The sequence below is a fragment of the Calliopsis andreniformis genome, unplaced genomic scaffold (genome assembly GCF_051401765.1).
Source record: "Calliopsis andreniformis isolate RMS-2024a unplaced genomic scaffold, iyCalAndr_principal scaffold0048, whole genome shotgun sequence".
In the NCBI taxonomy this organism is placed as follows: Eukaryota; Metazoa; Arthropoda; class Insecta; order Hymenoptera; family Andrenidae; genus Calliopsis; species Calliopsis andreniformis.
The window spans coordinates 3,870,016-3,894,937 of NW_027480457.1; the positions used below are offsets into that span (position 1 = coordinate 3,870,016).

The following is a 24,922-nucleotide window of genomic DNA, read 5'->3' on the forward strand; positions in this document are numbered from 1 at the left end:
TATAATTAGAAGCTACATATGGCCCGTCTGTCGCGTTCTGTTGTAGCACGAGGTCTGCCAGTACTTTTCTTTTTTCCGTAGATTTGTGGATTTTTTAAGAAGTTATACACAACGTGACGGCTTCTATTTAATAACTTCGCAATTTTCGTAATAGTTTGATTTTGTGACCGCAATAACAGAATTCGGTCGGTTTCACTTTTGTCTAATTGTTTTCCACGACCCATTTTAACTTTAATGGCACAAATATTGTAGATAAATGAAAGATTTGCTCGTCTGCTTGTAGTCACTGCTGATAGATTACTGCCAGAGTACATAATAACAGAAAATATTACATGCGTCCTATCAATTTGACCGAGCAAAGTCGGCCCATGCTTACATTTCTTCCTCGCATTTCTTTCGTGTACAAGATACAAACTTGCAATTCTATATGGATACTTTGAAGAACATATCTAATATATAGAGTGAGTAATATGTACATATATTTTATTGTGTTATATGAAATATACAAATATATCAAATGTCCTATCATTTTGTCCGGCAGTGTATAATATCAAAAAGACTGCTTGTGCCGTGTTGCGCTTGCCGAAGCGTTTCAAGCTTCTTTCCGAATCTTTCCGAAGCCGTCCGAAGCAGTCCGAACCGCCGAGCTCACTTTCTGTTCGAACCTTTACAATGTCACTCGGAATGACTTTTCATGGGACTTCTTGTGGGACATGAACGAAACACGCAGCTCGTATAGTTGCATGTGTAGTAGTGCGTCAAATTCTCGAAACTCGCGTGCCAACTCAGGGCAGCACGGGCCTCCTGATTAGGCGCTGCCTGGTGTGTTCAAGCGGAACTAAACTTGTCAGTTTTTTACTCTGTTTTATCTCTAACCTGGCAAAAAGCACTGTCAAATCGCGCTGACGCTTTACGTCCTTATATTGGAAGATTTTGAGCTGGAAAAGGGCTCATTTGATAGAGGAAGGATCAATCTAGCCCGCGCTGGTCATGATTTCGCTCAGAACAATCTCTAAATTAGCTTAAAATGCTTAGATTTCATGGCTGTGAATTTGTCGATTTTTGCTTTACTTTGAACACTCATATTACTGAACATCAGCAGAATCTGATTAAATAATGACCAGCGCGGGCTAGATTGAACCTTCCTCTATCGAATGAGTCCTTTTCCATCTCAAAATCTTTCAATATAAGGACGTAAAGCGTCAGCGCGTAAACCTCTGTTTTTGCCTAATTTTGTCGGTAATGTCACCGCCCTGACGTATCTGATCCTAGGCCCTTAACTGCATTGCCTGCGGTACGCCTACTCCTCTACTCTTTGACGTCGCTGGAAGTCATTCTATTCCGACATATCGCAATACTGTAAGCATGTACCAAAGGAAATCCGGTAATCCTGGGATAGTTGGCCAGAATTCTCACGACATAATTGACCTTCCCAGTTCTTAGAGCTGATTTCGTCAAATATCTCCTGCAAAACGTATTTAAAATAAACAAATGTAACCCGCCTAAACGGGACTCTGTATTCGTTACTTTAGCTCGTTTCCAGGGATGTTGAATGTGGTGGGGATTGTCTCACCAACCAGTGATTACTAGGAATCCCCAGCCCATTCGAAAAGTTCCCTCTTTACCTCGCGGCCTTATCTACCGGCAGGTTTCATACTACCCTGCTCGTGTCAGATGTCGATGTGTCACTCGCGCTCATTCTTTATTACTCTACATGTGTACTCACTCTGAGGCGAGTGACTCGGTGAAAGAAAATATTGAAGAATTCATGGAACTAAATTTTCTGATTGTGAAATAGGCGACCAGATTTAGTCCCAAACTATGGCTAATTAACTCGGAACTATTGTATATGTTATAAAATACAAAGTATCAAAACTTCTGTATTAATTAAAACTTAAAGATATAGTTATATCCTAAAGAGTTAAAATAGTCTTCAAAATAACTTGAATGATTATCAAAAACAAGAAATATGATCACAAAAGATGATACTTTTTGTGCAAAGTAACTCCTACCTGAAATATTAATTTTTAGTATTTGCTACTTTTCGAGATTTTCGTGCACGTTGATTACACGGAGATACTCTGTATGTTATAATGAATGCTATTTGACATTGGCATTAGTAAGTACCTTTGTGATAGGAGCTAGTATCAGCAAACCCAAATCAAAGGAACTGGCGTGGCATATTGATAGCACTACTAGTGATTGTTGCGGTCCTAGCTTTGATTGTGACATCGGTTGCCTTATTAACACCACCGGATGAAGGTCCTAGAGTACAAGGTACAAGGCTACGACTTTCTGAGGTACGTAACAGTACTTATATATTCTTAAGTTAAATGTACTTATCTCTGTACTTATATACGCACCATTAAATAAAAATATAGAGCAGTGGTGCAGTTGGCAAACACTGGTCAATGTAAATAGCTGTGTAATATTTCGGTTCTTGATTTTCTTATGATCTTTCCCTTCGAGTTCTGATTCTCGTGATTTTCTTGATTATACATTTTCCACACGCATACTATAGCATACTGTGTACGCGTACGTACACACCTGCACACTTTTCCTTATCTCAACGGTACTATTTGAATTAAGGATCTTTAAATGAAATAGATATCTTTTAAGATGATACAATTCATTCAACTGGTTCGTCGTTTAAATAAACAAATCTTTGAAACCTCAAGTTACACGATCTGCGTTGCGATTAATTATTTATATAACTACAGAGATACGTATTTATTTGGTTAATCATTAAACAATAGTAAATAAACTAGTTTTGGAAAAAATATCTAAATCTGTAGATTTTTATTTTTAAACGTATACCACATGCCGCTCCTTCTATAAACGCTGTGACTCCCATTTGCCACATGTCACTGAGACGTCACAGTCGAAAATATCAGCAGTATGTAGAATAATACATTTAAATTAGTAGTAATTCACTACTGGTTTACGAAGGATAATGTTAAAAAATGACGAAATTCATGGTTCTTTAGGCACCTAAAAATTTACACTGAAAAATAGAATAGAACTGCTGACTTTAAATAATCATAACTTCGAAATGAATGCATAAAATGCAAAAATTGTAAGACCGTTTTATGAGGCAAAGTCGACATTTGTATAGTACTTTAAAAAATTATCAAAATCCCTTAATTAAGGCAAGGTTTTAGGGCACGACATTTAGCTGAAAATCAAGAAATTCTGAAATGAAAAATCTATACATAATTCTGCTCAATATTAAACACATACAAACCACAGTACAAATTTTTGCATTATTTAAATTCCATCGTTTTACAATGGATCTAATATGGGCTTGAGGTATCTGTCATTATATTAATTGGTGGCCTCTGCGACTGCAGTTTTGAAGAGATATTTCGATGGAAAAATATGCTTTGGATACTTACGCCGTATCATATTATGCAAATTTTGAATAGTTTTCTCTACAAGACATTGTGCATAACAACGGAGTAGTTTCTCATAATTCAGCCTACTATGTGTAGATAATATTTTTTCGAGAATTTGTACTCTTATAGGTATCCCTATGTTTTTGTCATGAAGACCACGTTTTTTACCCTTGCCACAGTCGACTAATAAAAACGCCAAGACTCTTCACCTGATGGACAGTAATTATACTGCGGTCTAGTATCCATCGAAACGGCATGATACAGTACAATATTACCTCAGAATAAGGCAGCGCATCAGGACCGGCTGCAGCCTTATTCCAGTAACGGTACTCTGTTCGGCCTGCCTTTCATCCTCGGTACAGCGCACTGAAGGACAGGGACGAGCCATAACTTTCGGTCGGCTCAACGGTGCATGTGTAATTAATAATTGGATAACCTTTTAAACATAAATACATATTTTTTATTGAACAAATCTTTATTTACGTCATTACAGCATTTTTTGGAATCAAGAAAACGTTGCAACATATTCAACGTTGAGTTGAAAATCTACTTTTCCCTAGATAAGTTTTCCTTTATTTACATATTTTTTAGCACTCCGTAATTATCCTTAAATATTCGAACTCACGAACCCACCGGGTACGTGGTCATTGCCTGTTAAGCTCGTGACGAAGAATGAGAACACGGAGCAGACAACAGACATCAATCTAACAGAGTTTTCTGATAACTGTCAAAATGTCAGCACGTACCGAATTACTAGCGAAACGATATAAGTATCCATGCTGTAAATAAAATTACATTATTCAGTGTTTAGTGTTTAACATGTCGATACGACAGTCGTGAGCTCGCGGTGTGCACGAGGAGTCGCCGGCGACTCTCCAAAATTCACAATAATATGATTGTAGCGACGTGTCATGTGCACAAAAAAGAATACATCTGGCGTGCAAATGGCTAATTTAATTTATGACGCTCTCATCGACGAAGCTACTTTTGAGTAGACACTTTCCAGAGTTTCTTTTAAGCATACTTCAGTAGAGTTAGTCAAGATGTCCACAATAGCAAATTGTGGGCGTCATAAATTAAGGATTTCCAGAGGGCACTTAGCACAGTCCCATCATCCTTCGACTAAGTGGATCTTGCATGGGGGCCTGAGAAAAGTCCCGTGGAGAAGAAAAAAGTTACACGTTCGAGACAGCCCCACCGATCACGCTAAGGGCGTAAGCAATAGACAGTGATTTCGGAAAACGAACAACCCTGATTGTAAAATGCTCTGCGTGTGGGGTTAGCCAATCAGGGTGAGCTTAAGATGCCAGTGCAAATAAAAAGGGAGGAACGATTTTTCAAAAAGCCAGTCTGACACACTGCGTTCAGTGAGATTCTTATAGACAATACTTTGAAGTATTTTCGCAGTGCCTGGTAATAAACGAATGTTTTACACTGTTACCATTTGTGTGTCATTGACTTTCACGTAATCATCATTCCCCGCATGATTATACATATGTATACAGATATGTCAATTGAAAGTATCAATTTAAATCGCGAATAGAGTGCGTAAGATGTAGTGTGAGAAAAATACATGTATTCTGGCTTAAACCACACAGCCATGCCGAACTAAGTTTATGGCTTGTATCTGTCATACGTATCTCGTCCTTGCTATAGCCGCCAAGACGGCAAAATAAAGGTGGGCCGAATAATATCCAGCTCTCGATACAGTCGCGCCTTCTCCCTTGAACAATATACTTGTACCGAGGCAATATTGTATGTAGCCATAACAGTATTGAGTATTTAAACCGTTATATACATGAGATTTTCATTACAGATCATCTACTTAAATGTTGCATAAAAAAATTTGTTAAAATTAATACGCAGTGAACAATTAAATTTAAATAATGCCTAACTAAACTTTTAGATGCTAGAAGAACTATAACTTTCGTTATTTTTGACCATCCTCCTTTCTCTCTTTCAATAAAACAAATTCAGTTTTTATATACTTTCACAGTGTACAATGTTTGAATACATTTTGTAGTGCTTTTCCGTATCAGTAGTTCTATTTCTTTGAATTTAGATGAATACCTTCAGTTTGTATGTATAACTTTTTTTTTTACTTTGACTGTACTCGTTTTATTGATATAAGTATTTCTAAAAAGTGTTAACGTAAAGTGTATAAATTTTCAGGTACTCTCTGGAGAATTAACACCTCTTTTGTTTAATGGATCATGGGCAACTGAACAGCACATTTGTTATAGAGATGGTTGGGGTGGAATTTCACTACTGCATATTTTTCCAGAAAACTTTACTATTCGCAGTTTAATGTCTAATGAAACCTTTGTAAGTGTTTCGACTTCTTCTCATTGAATATCTTTGTGCTACGTGTAATAATTAAAAAGCAAGATACGTTATTAATGTATTGTACTTAAACAATGAGATAATATAGAGAGTATATAGCGTGGACCAACTTAACAACCACAAGTTATAGTTGTGGAACAACTTAATCTGCAATTTCACCAATATCAGACAGTGTTGACTGTCAGCACTTACCTGTATTACATTATTATTAAGGTTTGCAAACGAATACAATGAGTGTAATCAATGATACTAATGAATTAAATATTTCAGTTCGCGTATACCGACATGTAGCTTGTTCGTCAGAAACTAATACGTAATATTTGGAACATAAATAATAGATTATTTTTATTATATTGAATATGACCCACATGATTAAATATGATACGACGTGCTTTAAGAAAAAAGCCACGTCTCATTTGTCTTGCGAAGCAGAGTATATTTGTCTTTAATGTGATTCCAAATATCACGTTTCGTGACCTTTCGCGAAAAAGAAACAGGAATATAATTTTTATCGAAAAGAGATATATTATCACCTTTTGTAGCGAAAAGAAATGCATTCTAAAGATTTCCAACGGAAACTAACATGTTCCATTTATAGCAATAAAAACAAAAACGTTCGTATGAATGGTTGCTTACGAAAAGGAGCATATTTCAATCATTTGCTATGAAAACTTACGAATTTATGTATTTGACATTGCACAATAGCAAGTTTCGCTTATAGCGATGGCAAGAATCACATTTGAACAGTTAGCTATAAAATCAGAATTTGCTTCTGATCTGGTATACGTACTTTTAATTAAATGGTTTTTTAGATAAATTAACCTATAGTTAAATGTTATTTTTTTCATGCTATTACTTGGATGACTATTTAATAATCAATAAATAACTTTATGCATAAACATTGTTTTAGTTATTATTTTATTTATTTATTTGTTTATAAAAACAAAGTTTTTTATTACACGTTTATAACAATTATTTTTCTAGATAGTTATCTACTAACAATGATATGACTGAACACAACAAGGTCTGGAGAAAATTATACAAAAAATTATATTATATAAAAAAAAATGTTCTTTCACGCACAACAATATGTGTTAGTTTTCGCCATAAGCGTCTAAATGTGATACTTCATGTGGCGAGATGTGGTGAAATACAGTATTCTCTCGATAAATGTAAAACCCTCGGCCTGACCTGACGTCCGGAGAGTCACAGTTATCACAAAGGTACTACATCCTTTGCAGTTTACCGAACGTAGAAAGAGATAGTTAGGGAACGAGAGCGAGGGGCTGGAAATCGAGGTAGTTCGGCGAAGATTTAAGGTCATGTACCGGTGAGCCTAATATAAAAACGAACATTTTTTATCCGTTTTTCTTTTTACGCAATTTTTTTATCATATACATGACATTTTTCTGATTAAAATGATACCAAACATGCTAAAATTTGCATACGCCGTCCCCATTCCATAACCAGATGTGAGGAGAAATAAGGGGGAAATAATGCATATGTGTATCTATAGAACAAAATAGTTTTTACTTAGAAAGGTCTGTAGCTTTTATAGAAATGATACTCGCCCAAGAACAACTCGACACGTAGTTTTCAAAGCGCACTTCTTATTGTTAGCGTTTTGCCAAAAGTTTCTTTGGCCAGTATATGTACATATCGGGCAAAAAAGTTTTGGTTAAACGCTAACAATAATAAGTATCCTTGTGAAACAACGTATCGCCTCGCTTTTTTACGAGCTTTGTTTCTGTAAAAGCTATAAACCTTTCTAAATACAAACAATTTTATTCTATACATATATAAACACATTATTTCTCGCGTATATCACTTCACATCTAATTATTGAATGCAGAAGACGCACGTTAAACGTATGGCTTCCTAGAATTACGTGTGTAACATGAGTAGATATAACCCAAATTATATCGTGTTGGTATCATTTTAATTAGAAAATTGTCATGAATAGGATAAAAAAAATTATGTAAAAAAAGAACCATAACTAAAAAAATGTTTGCTCATACATTAGTATTGTCTCACCGATACGCGACTTTTAATCTTCGCCGAACTATTTCGACTCTCAGTCCCTCTTTCTCGTTGATTAACTGTCTTTTCCTACGTTCGACAAACTATAAAGAATGTAGTACCTGTGTGATAAATATAAATATAAGTCTCCGGTCTCGATGATTTCACATTTATCGAGAAAATACTGTACTCTTCGTAAGTATAGCTGAAACGTATTCTTCTTCGTAACCAGTCGATATATACCATTCTTCGTAAAACAAATGAGACGTACTACTCTTCGTAACATCCGTCGAATTATACCGCTAATTTTGGCCCACGCTGTATTATGAGAATAGTATGTGGAGAATATATCTATAATTTACAACCATATATAGAATATATATATATAATTTACAACCATACAGAGTGTCCCACTTCTACTAATCTTTTAAATTACTTACGTTTTCTTCTTTTGAATGTTAAAAAAATGGTGATGATAAAGGAGATTCTCCACAAGTCATCTGAAATGTTACTCCAAATTCAACATTTTTTTATATGTTAACATCTGTTTTTTGTGTCGTTTAGTTACAGTCATCATCAATATGAATACAGCTACATATAACATAATGATTTTCAAGTAACTAATGAATCAAATTTCAGCATTTAAATATTTATAATAACATTATAATTATATAACATTTCTTACGTTCCGGTAAATTTCGATTTGATGTGCAACATTCCATTCTGAACGTTGCTCTGAATTCGAGTGACCACGTAACTTGGTATTTTGTCAGAGTCAACAGTTCACTCGCTTTGCAGGTGTCAAATGTGTGTTGATAACAGACCTAGTATACAGAGTGTACCAAACTAAGTGCGAGAGCCGGAAATGGGAGATTCCTGGGGTGATTCTAAACAACATTCTCCTTTGCAAAAATATCCTCCGAAGCTTTGTTAACGAGTTATTAACGAAAGACCCCGACCAATCAGAGAGCGCGAATAGCGAGCGCTCGGCCGACCAGCGACAGGGCACAAGCTACGCGGAGCGTCTGCTACTCACCGTGCTCGAGGCTTGTACAAGAAACTCAAGACCTTTACATGTTATTGCCAAATTTCTCCTAAAGTATTCGATGGAAAATTATGAAAAAAATTAGGGACACACTAACTATCGCGACAAATGTTGTGGAATTTTCTTAGATTTTTAAATTAATTGACAAAATTGTAAAACATAAAAAACGAGAGACAAGAAGGACCAGAATTGACCAATTATGTTAAAACTATTGGTGGAAAAATTATAACAAAAAATGCTGCAACATGTTAGCTATCGCGACAAATATTTTGGAATTTTTTCAGGTTTTTAAAATAGTTAATAAAGTTGTAAAACATAAAAAACGAGGAAAAAGAGTTTCAAAATGCCGATTTAGTAAAGTAATGCCATAGTAAAAAAAATAAAAATCAATGTTTTCGTAGTTCCTACGGATTGTACGTTATTTTACTGTGTATCAAAACATTGAAAACTATACAATAATACTTATTTCATAAAGAATGAACGAAAATTGGACGTGTTAGTTGCTGTAATCGGTAAAAAGTACGGAAACATTGATTTTTATTTTTTTAATTATGACGGACCAAGGCAAAACATGTTTAAATAAATTGAGATTAATAATATGACTCTAGTAATGAGTAATTCCTATCGGTAAAACTCACCCATTCGGAGAGGAATGCACCTGCTGCTTGAACACTTGCTCCATTAGGTCGTTGTGCCGATCCCGATCATTGGGGGATGATGCCAGGTAGCGCTGATCGCAGGTATCCAAGGTCACAAGAAGACACCTTGCATTTACAACACTACGCGGTCACTAACACTGATCACTTGACTAAACAAGCACTTGACTTTTTAATGACCGACAATCAACTATTTTGAAACGTTCTGCGGCATTCCGTAAATAAAAAGATGTTACATAGTTCGGTGGCGAAATTACGATGGATACTGGCGATTTTTTCCGAAGTCTCTTTCCTCGTGCCCTCGCATCCCTCCAACGCGACTTCTTGGGGTGTAGCTTTGTCGAAATACTCGAATTTGATTTGGTAGCTGCCACCAACGAGGTTGGATCTTCCTCGGTTACTTTTTTTAGTGGAGGTGGTAGTCTCTTCTTCGGGTCGAAAAAGTCGCAAGCAAATTCATGCGGAAAAGCGAAGGCCGTAACGAGTGTCTCGCAGATGTGGCCGTTTATGATCACAGATATTGCCCTGCAAGTTCGAAGGAGCCATGGGTACCCGAGACTGAAGAAGACCGCAAGGGTCGCGTCGCATTTACCATGGAAGTCCTTTCGATGCATTGGGACGGTTGAAATATGGAATTGCCCGTTGTTAAAACGTCAGTTGGGGAATGTTTCTGAACATTAAACGTTTGGTCAACGGATGTCGCGCATAGACAGGCAAACTCGTCGATGAGGAGAAAATACGGCAATTGTATTCTCATTCTTTAGTTACTTCAATATCAGAGTCCTGCGACCGGCAGCATTTTACTATGGTACACAGACACAGTGATCATCCGATGTTTGTTTCTCTCTTCCCCAATTTTCGTAAACCTTTTCGACCTATAGGGGAGGCTTACCCATGTATTAAAGATTTGACGGATCTTTTATACGTACGTAAATGCATTTAGGTACATGTAAAATCAGGACCTCCTTTATAAACCACTTGGAAATTAAATTCAATACAATGGCAATACTTCTTTTCCTTCGGAATATTTCAACGAATATCTGTTTACTTTTTCAATTTTGTTTCATAAAAATATTTTGAAAGATAGCAGGGCAAACAATAAGAATAAATGTACGGTCACTACATGTGCAGCGTGATAAAAAGCAAGGCTCGGTCGCAAGACGCAGACATTAAAATAGTTAAAGGGATTCGAATACAATTGATGTATTTAACCCCCGATGCAGCAACGAATTAGTCTCTGCCAGACATTCGTTGACCAAATGTTTAAGGGCAAAAGAGTTTCCCCAACTCGCTTTTTAACAACGAGCAATTCCATATTTCATCCGTCCGAATGCATCGAAAGGACTTTCATGGTAAGCGCGACGCGACCCTCGCGGTCTTCGGTGTCGGGTACGGATGGCTCCTTCGAACTAGGCAAGGCAATACCTGTGATCATAAACGGCCACATCTGCGAGACACTCGTTACGGCCTTCGCTTTTCCCCATGAATTTGCTTGCGACTTTTTCGACCCGATGAAGAGACTATTACCTCCACTAAAACAAGTAACCGAAGAAGATCCAACCTCGTTGGTGTCAACTAACAAATCAAATGCGAGTATTTCGACGAAGCTGCACCCGGAAAAGTCGCGCTGGAGGGATGTCAGGGCACGAGGAAAGAGACTTCGGAAAAAATCGCCAGTATCGATCGTAATTTCACCGCTGAACTGTGTAACATCTTGTTTTTATACCTGCGATCGACGCTACCTGGGCATCGGCCCCTAATGATCGGGATCGGCACAGTAACCCAATGGAGCGAGTGTTCAAGCAGCAGGTGAATTCCTCTCCGAATGGGTGAGTTTTACCGATTGTAATTATTCGTATTACATACTAGAGTCATATCATTAATCTCAATTTATTTCAACATTTTTTGCCTTGGTCCGTCATAATCAAAAAAATAAAAATTAATGTTTACGTACATTTTACGGATTACAGCAACTAATACGTCCAATTTTTGTTCATTCATTATGAAATACGTATTCTTGTAGAGGTTTCAATGTTTTTTTGGTGAGGATGTGGATGATAACGGTAGTGACGGAAAGTAATTAATTGTGTGAAATTTGGTGCCGTTTATTCGAGCTGTAACAAGACTATGTCCGCGCGTCCGCTCGTTATGCCTCTCCAAATCAGACTAACTTTTTCTTCCATTCACGCACTGACGCATTCTCCACAGTCATTCTCTTCTCTTTCTCATTAACTCGCTTGCACTCTAAACTCTACGCGACACTCGATACACACTTCCAAACATCCTCTCGAACCTTATACACTCCGCTAACATTCAATCGTTCATTCCAAATCTTAACCTAAACATTCGACGGCAACGTGGCGTCGGTCTGTCGCCGCCACAATACCCCCCCGCCAGTGATTGAGAAATCACGACACTAAACTGTAAACATATATCACTGTAAATTACAATACCATACATAGTACATCTTATACTATACGATAAATACTGGAAATGCTGAAGTATACGTTATTAAAAATACCTTACTCTCGCTATTCCTAATCTATCCGGGAATCTAACTCGTCTTCCGGAGCGTGTGGTTCTAAATTCCTGTTGCGGAACAGGTACTGTCGCGGGTTCCCGCGGCGACGGGATCGTTTCCCTTACAATAGTATCCGCCATTACATACGCTGGCTTTAATCTATCGATCGTTACCGTCACAAATTTTCTTTTAATATCTATGACAAAATTCTTTGGACCTCGCGAGACGACTTTAAACGGCCCATCGTATGGTGGTTGTAATATCCCCTTTACGGTATCGTTCCTGACGAAAACCTCGTCGGTGACCGCTAAATCTTTAAATATAAAAATTCGCTTTACTCCATGCTGTGACCCTGCAACTGGTGTAACCCCACGGAAATGCCGACGCAGTTCCTTAACGAATTCAGCCGCCTCGTGATCGGTCTCGGCTGGTCGTGGCGCTAGAAATTCGCCAGGTAACCGTAGCGTCTCACCATACACCAGTTCTGCTGCTGTCGATTTAGTATCTTCCCTCCAGGCTGCGCGTATGCCTAGCAATATGGTGGGAAGAACCTTTGTCCACTGGAGCTCTTGGTGGCAACGAATGGCAGCCTTTAACTGGCGGTGAAACCGTTCCACCATACCGTTCGCTGCTGGGTGATACGCCGTTGTCCTTAAATGTGATGTACCTGTTAACTCACTTAAATGCCTAAACAGGTAGGACTCAAATTGCCTCCCCTGGTCCGTTGTCACTCGCAAAGGGGTCCCAAAACGCGCAATCCAACCATCGTAAAACGCGCGCGCCACCGTCGGTGCCTCCTGGTCCTTGAGCGGAAAGGCTTCCGGCCACCGCGTGAAGCGGTCAACACAGGTGAGGCAATATCTGTATCCCTCCGATACAGGTAATATTACAATGTCTATATGAATATGTTCAAATCTTCCTGAGGAAGAAAATTGTCCAAACGGCGAGTGCACATGTTTAGATATTTTCGAACGTTGACACGGTATGCACGCCCGCGCCCAGCGTCTACAGTCCGATTTCATTGACGGCCACACATACCGATCCGCCATTAATTTCACCGTCGCATTGATTCCTGGATGCGCAAGTCTATGGACTGTGTCAAAAGCGGCGCGGCGAAATGTTTTCGTCACAAACGGTCTCACCGAACCCGTCGACACATCACAAAAAACCAAACTGCTTGCATCAGGAATCCTAACCTTCTTCAAACGTAGTGTGCTAGACCCATCTTCGCGCAGATACGTTTGGAGTTCCTCGTCTGTCTCCTGCGCCTTCGCCAGCTCTTCATATTTTAGGAGTTCTTCCATCTCGTCAATCCTGGACAAAACATCTGCCACCACGTTGTCCTTACCGGCCACATGTTTGATGTCGGTTGAAAACTGTCCGATGAAGTCGAGGTACCTAAATTGCCTTGGAGAGCATTTCTCTGGTTTCTGTTGGAAGGCGAAAGTGATCGGCTTGTGGTCCGTAAAAATGGTAAATTTACGACCTTCTACTATATGCTTAAAATACTTAATCGCTAAATATATCGCTAAAAGTTCTCTATCATAAGCACCATAGTTCGCTTCCGTAGCGGTCAGCTTCTTCGAAAAAAAACCTAGCGGCTCCCATCCATTGGCCGTGTGTTGCTGTAGAACAGCCCCGACAGAGAAATCCGAAGCATCGCACGTAAGTGCAAGCGGGGCGCTGATCCGTGGATGCGCCAATAGAGTGGCCTGCGCTAGCGTCCGCTTCGACTCTTCAAATGCTGCCGTCGCTTCCGGTGTCCAGGCAATTGGTGCGCGACCCTTCAGATTTTCCCGCAGCAGGTTATTTAGCGGGGCCTGAACCTGTGCAGCCCTAGGTATGAACCGTCTATAAAAGTTCATCATACCTAGGAACTGCCTGAGCTGCTTCGCTGTAGCGGGTTGCGGATAGTCTAAAATTGCCCGCACTTTATTGTCTAACGGTTGCGTACCGTTTTCAGTCACTAAGTAACCCAGAAACTGCACCTTCTCTTTGCCAAACACGCACTTCCCGGAATTCACAACTACACCGTACCGTTTAAGTCTATCGAATAATGCCTTTAAATGTTCAAGGTGCTCTTCTTCCGATTCTGATGCCACAATGATATCGTCTATGTAAGCATATACGAAGTCCAATCCGCGAATCACCTCATCAATAAATCGTTGAAATGTTTGTGCTGCATTACGTAAACCAAAGGGCATCACTGGAAACTCAAACAATCCGAACGGGGTTGTTAAAGCTGTTTTACACACGTCCTCGGGGGCCACGGGTATCTGATTATACGCGCGCACTAAATCAATCGTGGAAAACACTTTCTTTCCTGACAAAGATTGCGCGAAATCTTCGATGTGTCTCACGGGGTATCTATCCGGCAATGTTCGCGCATTAAGTGCCCGATAGTCACCGCACGGTCTCCATTCCCCCGGTTCCTTTTTCGGCACTACGTGCAAAGGTGACGACCAGCTGCTTTCCGACGGTCTGGCAATTCCCAACTTGATCATGGTGTCGAACTCCTGTTTTGCAGCCTTCAGTCGATCAGGTGCTAAACGTCGTGGCTTACAGGTGACCGGCTGACCTGGCGTCGTCCTGATATAATGCATCGTCGAATGCTTCGCCGGTGCCGGAATTCCCTCTGGCTTTGTAATTTCTGGGTATTTCCGTAGAAGTTCCAGGTACACAGAACCGCCCGCAACCGTTTTTACGCACGGAATCGATTCCGCACTCTGACCTGCCAGCTGCCCCGGTACCGACAGAGACGTCACATTGTCCAGCAATCGACGGTTACGTATATCCACTAAAAGTCCGTAGTGGTATAGGAAATCCATCCCGATTATGGGTTTCGATACGTCGGCCACCACGAATCGCCACGTAAACGCCCGACGCAGTCCCAAATCCAACCTTAACGTAACCGCACCATACGTCGATATTACTGATCCATTCGCCGCGTACAGAACATACCTTAATTTTTGGCGTGGACCATGGGTCATCGATCTCGGATAAACACAAAGGTCGGCTCCAGTGTCGACCAAAAATTGCGTTTTTGTTTCCTTATCGGACACGAAAAGACGGCGCGGCATCGGGCAAGACTCGTCAGCCGTCATTAACGACCGCCCGACTCGTTTCCCGCCGTGTCATTCCAGTTGCATGGTGGAACACACCTGTGTGCACCAGCTCCCCAACGCCAATGGTAGAAGCACCTTCCTTGCCTCTTTTCTGCACGTCGTCGGGAAACCGAACGCTGACGCGTACGTTGACGAGAGGGTGATCTCTGTCGATAAGTCCTCTCAAATCGTGAAGATCGTCCTTCACTTAACAGTTCTTGCCGCATCGCTGCAATTTCCTGTCGTAACGACACGGCGAGCTGGGCCATTTTTAAATTTAATAAGGCCTCCAAATCCTGCGTCACATTGTGTTGACCCGATGCCTTAGGAGCTCCCACCGGTGCAGCTGACTCGGCTATGTGGACTCGTGGACCCGTTGTCTCTGCTATAGCGTCCGCCAAATCTGCCACCTTGTCGAGGTCGACATCCTTCTGGGTTGCCAGAATAATTTGCATATTCGTGGGTAACCTTCCCATCCACAGAGTGCGTAAGACACTGTCAGAAACGGTGGTTCCTGCCAATCCTCGCAAATGCCGAAGAAATTGCGATGGTTTCCTGTCCCCGATCTCTTCCGACTCGAGGAGGCGACGAGTCTTCTGTTCCTGTGTCGAACTGAGTCTTCGAATCAACTCTGCCTTTAGTTTTTGGTAGGGCCCGGCCGTCGGCGGGTTCATAATTATGTCACGCACTTCCGCGGCATATACCGGGCTCAATGCACCCAGGACGTAACCGAATTTTGTGCCTTCGGTGGTCACCCCTGAAGCTTCAAAGCTTCTTTCCACCATAGCGAACCACATTTCCGGATCTGTAGCGCAAAACTCCGGAATTCGGACTGAAACCCGCGCTACCGTCGTGGACGCCTCCCCGGATGGGCCCGGTGTAGCTGGCACCCTGTCATTATCGACCGACATTGTCTTTCACTAAGTCTATTTGTATTAAAGTCTAACCGTTAAAAACTACACTTAACTACGAATAACTAGTGTCTTGGCACTTTCTGCGAATCACCCGCCAAAGTCTATTAGATCCGGTATACCCGATATCGCACTCACGATCACGATCACGTCACACTCCCGTCGAGATCACGTCGGGGTCACCAATTTGGTGAGGATGTGGATGATAACGGTAGTGACGGAAAGTAATTAATTGTGTGAAATTTGGTGCGGTTTATTCGAGCTGTAACAAGACTATGTCCGCGCGTCCGCTCGTTATGCCTCTCCAAATCAGACTAACTTTTTCTTCCATTCACGCACTGACGCATTCTCCACAGTCATTCTCTTCTCTTTCTTATTAACTCGCTTGCACTCTAAACTCTACGCGACACTCGATACACACTTCCAAACATCCTCTCGAACCTTATACACTCCGCTAACATTCAATCGTTCATTCCAAATCTTAACCTAAACATTCGACGGCAACGTGGCGTCGGTCTGTCGCCGCCACATTTTAATACACAGTAAAATAACGTACAATCCGTAGGAACTACGACAACATTGCTTTTTATTTTTTTTACTATGGCATTACTTTACTAAATCGGCATTTTAAAATTCTTTCTTCTCGTTTTTCATTTTTTACAACTTGAATAATTAATTTAAAAATCTGAAAAAATTCTATAATATATGTCTCAATAGTTAACGTGGTCGTAATTTTTTTCATAATTTTTCATCCAATAGTTTAGGAGAAATTGACGTTAGCATTGACGTAAACATTTTGTGTTTCTTGTACAAGCCTCGAGCACGGTGAATAGCAGACGCTCGGCATAGCTTGTGCCCTGTCGCTGGTCGGCCGAGCGCTCGCTATTCGCGCTCTCTGATTGGTCGGGGTTTTTCGTTAATAACTCGTTAACAAAGCTTCGGAGGATATTTTTGCAATGGAGAATGTTGTTTAGAATCACCCCAGGAATCTCCCATTTTCGGCTCCCGCACTTAGTTTGGGACACCCTGTATATTTCGAGTTTTACAAATTAGATAGTTTACAAAGAAGTAGAAAAACTAGACCATATCCTCGCTGGTACTTTACTCGAGTACATCAAAACTATCGTTTTCCAAATTAACCAAAATTATAGATGATAGCTTCCCGAATACAGAACACGCACTGAAAATATTGCAGAGATACGCATCAATTACGATAGGTCATTTGGCCCCACGATTCAGACAAATTCCAATCGAGCCCTTTATAAACTGTTTTAACTTTTTCCTTTGACTGCCTTTTAAATTCAAGTATTGACTACTAAGCTCGTCGAGTGCACAGTTGTTAATTAGTGCCCCACACGACATGAAAATTGTGGAACAAGAAGAAGAAATATCTTTGTAAGTCTCCTAACACCGAGACATTAGGGTCTTTCTTCTTCGTAAGCTAGTTTTAAGGTAACCAATCATTGTCAGTTATTGTAAACTATATTTTGTATCTTCGAAAAGAGGTCTAATTGCAATAACGTATCTACATACACTATTTCCGAAACGAGATATAATTAAATAAACTACCGGTATCCTTATATGTATATATTTAAGTGACGACCATTCTAACTAATTCCTAATCAGGAATACTCTGACGATTCCGAGGAAGGCAATAGTAGTCTAAACCTCATATATTATACTATTTATTCCTGATATCGTGGCCGGGACGTAACACATTATTCGAATATTATATTCACTTCTATTATTATATTAGTTCTCATTAATATTCGGACACTAGTATAATTTTAACTTCTGCTTCTTTATTTGAATTTTGAAAAAATGTTGTAATAGTTAAGTCGATCCAACCTGTACGTTAACAAATAAAATGATTAGCATTTTATTCTATCAGGATCTAACGTAATAAGTGGGCAATACTTTAGGGGCTTATTCAACACCTAAGAATAATAAAAAATGTTCATGTGAACATATGTTTTATTTCACCTTTATAAGGTATAGCGAGTTTGATTTGTGGGGATACTTGAAATCCATAGTTGAAAATCTTAAAACATTTCGATACAGAATTGAACAAGGGTTTTAACAAAATGGAACATCAGGGACGTAATCACGTCTTAGGTTGATAACAAGACTTCTCCAGTCGCGTTCGAGCAGTCGAGCAATACAGACGTGTGTTTATGTTTACGTTTACGTTTCTTCTACTAGTTCGCGAGTTTGAAAGTAACAATCAGTGCCGTCATAGTGACGAGTCCACTGGAATGAGCATCTAACAACTTTAACAAAACAAAGACGATAGATAAATTACAAAACCCTAGTCAAGAAACCTCTGAGTACAGGGGCCTTGACACCGCTGAATTCACGCAAGTACCGACAATAAGTCCTAATCTTACAAACCAACAACTGACTCAAACATACGCAACAGCTACCAAAAATACGTCATTTCCCAGCAAAAAACAAGCCATAGTAATTGACTCTATGGAAGACTCTTCAATCAAAGACTACGCCTGTACCTTAGGCAAAATAATCGACCGGAACGCTATCCGCTTTATCTCCCGAATATCTAACGGCAGAATATGTGTTTACCTCGACAAAGAAGAAACGGTTCAAAACCTAACGTCTAAGCACAAGAGCGTCTTAATTAACAATACCGTAGCAAATATTAGACCACTAGTTACACCGGCCCAGAGAATCATCCTATGAAACGTTTCCCCGACCATATCCCTCGAAATAATCAGAAAAATATTCGAAAAAAATGGGGTAAGAGCAACTTCCAAAATAAGTTTCTTAAGAGCAGGAATACAGGAACCAGGTTTCAGCCATGTACTAAGCTTCACGCGACAAATATAAGTAAATCCTGATGATGTAAAAAAAATCCCAGAATCCTTTATCATCGCTTATGAAGAGACACAATACCGAATATTTGCTTCTACGGACAAAGTCACCTGCTTCCTATGCAAACAAGAGGGTCATATCACCAGTCACTGCAGCACAATAGAAAAAGAAACACAAAAAAACAACAGCAATGACTTACAACCCCAATCACACCAACCCACGAAGACACGATAAATCACACAATCAGTATAGAACCTACAGATATGGAGATAAAACCCCCTCGGTGCAACAAACATTATCCATTATTCACAACTACTGGAAGTCAGTCCAACACTAACCCAGACTACCATAAAAACACCAAGAATCCCACAAATAAGAAAAAAAACAGACGCAGCCAATCACTCACAGAAACAATCCAGAAAATAGAAGAAATGTTACTCCCAGCTAAAGAAACACTGGATAATCCTGAAAACAAATTTATTCTAAATCATGACCAATTCAAAAGCCTGTTGGAAAACACAGTTGGTGTAGAACACCCAATTGATATTGTGGAAGAATACATCGACGACATAGGAGCCTTAACCCACATGATAAAAGAATATACCCACTATGTAAAGATAGAAGCATTAAAACCAGGCTACATCGTCTCTCCAAAAAACTAAAGAAGAGCAGCAACGAACCCTCACCAACCAATAACAAAACCACAAGAACTCAACACTCTCCCAACTGGACCTCCGAAACCGATAGTGAGAATATTGATTAGTCGAAGACAAAAAAAATGCCACTCCAAATCATCCAATGGAACCTCAATGGTTTTTATCGTCGACTAGGATATCTACAATGCCTAATAAAAGACCATCAACCTGATATACTCTGTATACAGGAAACAAACTTCAAAAACTCCAACGTAGGCAAATTAAAAAATTACAAATTTTTCACAAAACACCGAATATCCGATCATGCCAGTGGTGGTGTAGCCATCCTCGTTAAAAATAGTATCTATAGTGAAGAAATCTCCATCAATTCCAATCTAGAAGTGATAGTTACTAAAATAATAACTTCAAGACCCCTACATCTATGCAACATCTACATTCCCAATAGTCAAAGACTTGAGAAATTAGAAATAAGAAATATAATTCAGCAACTACCTGAACCCTTCATCCTTGTAGGGGACTTTAACAGCCACAGCTGCATATGGGGCTCCTATAAAATAGACCACCGAGGTATAACGACGGAAACAATATTAGACAACAATAACCTAGTCCTCCTAAACTCCGACAAACCGACTCACTTCAACATTTCAAATGGCCAGCTCAGTGCAATAGATCTATCCATCTGCAGTCGAAGGATCGCCCTCAACACCACGTGAGAAACGCTTGAAGATTTGTACGACAGCGATCACTTCCCGACCGAAGTACAAATCCACGGAATAGCTGACCAACAAACAGAAACAACAACCAACTCTACTAGATGGAAATTCCACAAAGCAGATTGGACAAAATACCAGCAAACAATTACTACAAGTCTATCAAGTATTTCACTCCCAAATATAATCAACCAAGAGTCAATAAATCATTCTTTTGGGGAATTTATCAATATAATAAAAATGGCAGCAGATGTATCAATAGAAAAAACACGACCCATGAACAAGAAAAAAGAAAGATATATGCTATGGTGGAATCACGACTGCGGAAAAGCCCTAAGGGACTGCAAACACGCACTCAATCGCTATAAAAAGAAAACAAAAATCTACATAAAACCTTACAACATTCAAAGAAATATAGAGCCATCGCACGAAAAGCAATCAACCAAAATAAGAGTATCCTAGAAAAAGTACGTTACAAGTATAAACAGTAACACCCCTATCTCCGAAATCTGGGAAAACTACGATGGTTTCTGGAAAGCAACCATCTCATATCTGACTACCAAAGCGGGTTTCGTAGATACTACTTAACTTACGATCACCTTATCAACTTACAAATAAACATATGCGATACCTTCAGTAAGCAAAACACCTAGTAGCTGTCTGTGCCGACATCGAGGATACGATGGCATACGACATGGTATGGAGACATTACATTCTCAACAAACTAACCGACTATGGCCTTCAAGGTAACATATTCAACTTTATCAGGAATTTTCTAAAAACACGATTAATTCAAGTAAAAGCCAACAACACACTATCTCGACCAAAAATAATCGAAAATGGAGTCCCCCAAGGTTCAGTATTAAGTGTATCACTGTTTCTAGTTACAATCAATGACGTGTTGACAAATATAACCGCTCCAGCCAAAGCATTTTTATTCGCAGATGACCTAACAATTATATGCAAAGGAAAAAACTACAACACAACCCAAAGTCTACTCCAAAATATCTTAAACAAACTTCACTCCTGGTCCGAATCCACAGGATTCAAATTCTCCAGTACAAAAACAGAAATCATACCTTTTAGCAGGAACCGCTCCAGAGTCAATATAGAACTCTACCTCAACAACCAAAAACTAAAGACTTCACCACAGATCAAACTATTTGGACTCATTTTTGACTCTCAACTATCATGGAAACCACATGTCAACCAACTAAGAACAGACTGCACTAAACGTCTAAATATTCTAAAAACAATTGCATGAAACAACTGGGGAGCTGACCTAAAAACCCTACTATTAACCTATAGATCCACAGTAAGATCCAAAATTTATTATGGATCAGCCATATACATGGTGTAACAAAAATGTTGCAGTTCCTTGAAAGGGGTAATTCAGGGGTGATTTGAAACAACTTTTTCCTTAGCGCATATGTAAGATGAGGCTTCGTTAACGAGTTATTAACGAAAAACACCGGCTAATGAGAGCACGAGTTTGCCGCTCGAGCGACCGCGGTAGCGTTGGATACGCGTGCTAGATGCTACGGTTGTACTCCGAACAAGAAAGTCGTGATACATCGAAGAAAATAGCATTGGTATGAAAACTGAAAGCGACATAATAAATAATACCGTGTCCTTTTTTGTTTATCATTTGAAGTGAATAATTACTTAAAATCGAGGAAAACTATGTGCAACGTAAAAACTCGAATACGTAAATTTCTTATTCGCATAACGTATAAACGAAAAAGCAATACAACAAAAAAATAAAGGGAGAGGAGAACAACCTTCACCTGTAGTTTGTAAACCTGTGTCATTCCAGGATCAACCGAAGAACCTGTGGCGACCCGTGCACGTGCACGGTGTCACATGGAAAAGAATCCGGCGATGCGTCGATCGCCGTCTTTTCACGCTCGGACAGAACCGAAATTAGTTCAAGTTTGTATATATTTCGTGGCGCCGTTCTGCCCCAGCGTGATAAGCCGTTGCTTAACCGTCGCGTAATCCCAAGTATTTAGAGAAAGAGGATGTGCGGCGGGGGCCCAGGCGAGAAAGCCAAAAAGGTTTTCCTGGCAGTCGATCACGAGACACCAGCGAGCGACGACGCTTCAATAAATCGACTAACAACGAACATATGTGTGGAAGTAATTTCACCCCCTACATTCCTTCCCATAAACCCCACTTCCGTTCTTCCGCAGAATAAGATATCCCGAAAAAGAACTAAAGCTCGACATACACCCAACAATGACCAAAAGAATACAGAACTTCCCTCCCTGGACCATCCCAGTAACCGAAACAAACTTCGAACTGTTACAACACAACAAAAAGACCACAAACCAGGATGTACTAAAAACTATTTTTTATGAACTCGTGGTCAAACTATCTAACTTCTTACATATTTACACAGATGGATCCAAAACCGACCAAGGCTCAGGATGCGCAACAATCCATGACCAAACCATTAAATCATTCAAACTAAGCAACAATACTCCAGCAAACTTATGCGAACACATGGGCCTATTCCAAGCTATTGAATCAACACTATCTGGAGAAAAAACGGATTATGCCATATTCTGTGACTCAACAAGTGCAATACAGTCAGTAGCAGACACCTCAACCGACGATGACCCAATCATTAAATGCCAGGAAATATATATAACATCCCTTAAGAAAGGAAATAGAATAGTCTTCGTATGGATCCCATCCCATGCTGGCATAGAAAATAATGAAAAGGCTGACCAAATAGCTAAAAAAGCAGCAAACTCCCATGCAGAACCTACAAAACTCCACTTACCCTTAAAATACAAACAAAAAACTACCAAGACGGCAATCAGAAACTACTGGAACACCGAATGGACTACATATGCCCCCCCCCCCCCCCCCCCCCCCCACCGACAAACTTCCCAAAAAAACAATTTCTTTGAAAATACCTTCACCCTCGACCTTACAAGACCCAAACAAGTTGCAATATCACAAATAAGGTAAACCATACCAAATTAATCCACTCATACCTGCTAAGAAAATCAGAAGGCCTCACCGGCAATACCTGCAATACCTGCATTACTCCACTAACCATTGACCACCTCATCCTCTCCTGCAATAAACTCACCACCGAAAGAAGAAACTGCAATATCGACAACTGTATCATCAAGAGCCTCAAGGACCCATAACGGATTAAAAACTTACTGTCTTTCTTGGAAAAAACTAATCTCCTGAAAATACTGTAACAATTCACCTTGTATCTAGTCGCTAATAACCCAACTAGTGGTTGATGCGACTATAAACAATCAAATAAAAAAAAGACTTCTCCACACATGTGTTTAAATGCACGGTACTCAGTTTGGCTTTTTTCTGTGAAGGCAATCGAATACGAAATAACAGAATATAAAACTCGCTGTATCTCATAATAATGGTGAAATAAAACATGTTTATGTGAACTTTTTTCATTGTTTTTAAGTGTTGAATAAACTTATTATATTACACTCTGTATGTGTATTACTGCTCTGCCATTATCGTTTTGTATATTTGTAATTTTAAGGTAACAGAAAATTAATATCTGCCTCTTTTACTACTTAAAATATTTATTAATAAAATATGTATAGTTTTTATTGGGACACTCTGTATATAAGTACATCACTTTTTTACTAAGATGTAACGAAAGGATTTTTCTTTGTATATAGAGAAGACTCAATCCTGCCAAGTTTTCGTTGTCACCGGATCGCAAATACTTACTTCTTGCACATAACGTGAAGAAACTATTTCGATACTCGTATTTAGCGCAATATACGATATTTGATGTCAACACACGGTTAGTAAATACATCTTTCAAGGTAATTTTAAATTAATATAATTTCTTTTATGCCAAAATATAAGAACCTACTTGATCAGAGATTTGAGGCTTTCACGGCCCGGCTTCCTACAGTTCTGACTGTTGAGGCTTTTGGGTATAAGCCGTGTCCTTCTGGAATTATATTCCCAACATTTCGCCAGCATTGCAACTAACTTCATCAGGGGGTCAAGAGACACACTAATACTGAGTATCAGTAACCTACTTCAATTTTCGAATATAAGAGACATCCTTAACCTTTAATAACACTGCATTAATTACGAATAACACAATTGTAACGTCCCCTGTGCTACACTATTGAAGGGAGCCACCATATCCTATATCATATGCATCTTCTTTCGTTAATAGCGTTCTTCTTTTCTGCATCAATTTCCACCGAGTACGTAACTTCCTCTGTTCTGTTCACATTATTCAAGTTAATTATAAACATTTTTAATTATTAGTTTTATACAAATTTTTCATTTTATATATGGTGTGCCAAGTATTCGTCCTACGATTTTAAAAAATCGAACACGAAAACAGATCGGACATTATGTCATAGGATATTTTATGACCCAATTGAGGTACTCTACTATCCCTTAGCCTTAGAATATAAAAACGTATACTTGCTACAGTCTGTATACTAGTTAATATTTATAAATATAGTGTTGAAAGTCATTAAAATCCTGTGGTCAAAACTACGCGTACATATGACATAAACCGTATTCCATACAGAGTGAAAATTCCCTTCCCTCTCGTGTTAAGTCCTACTGTCATTAAATTCTCAAATAGTAATCCTTTTAACTAATGACTGCGTGATTTTTCTGTATAATACTTTTCCTTCCGGATTGCACCCACTAGTTGAATGTATGTCGATGGTTGGGTCTTTTGCAATTTTTTATCGCTCAATACT

General features: G+C 39.4%; 1 protein-coding gene across 2 annotated transcripts in view; it reads left to right on the forward strand.

The window, feature by feature from the left end:
* Dpp10 (Dipeptidyl peptidase 10) overlaps positions 1 to 24,922 on the forward strand; it is a 289,344-nt gene that overhangs the window by 101,606 nt on the left and 162,816 nt on the right. The window contains exons 2-4 of one of the 2 annotated variants that reach the window (XM_076391730.1): positions 2,139 to 2,300; positions 5,568 to 5,720; positions 23,864 to 23,991. In XM_076391730.1, coding sequence (XP_076247845.1) covers positions 2,139 to 2,300; positions 5,568 to 5,720; positions 23,864 to 23,991 — 443 coding nt within the window. The remainder of the gene's footprint in view (positions 1 to 2,138; positions 2,301 to 5,567; positions 5,721 to 23,863; positions 23,992 to 24,922) is intronic. The other variant, XM_076391731.1, reaches the window with a different exon arrangement.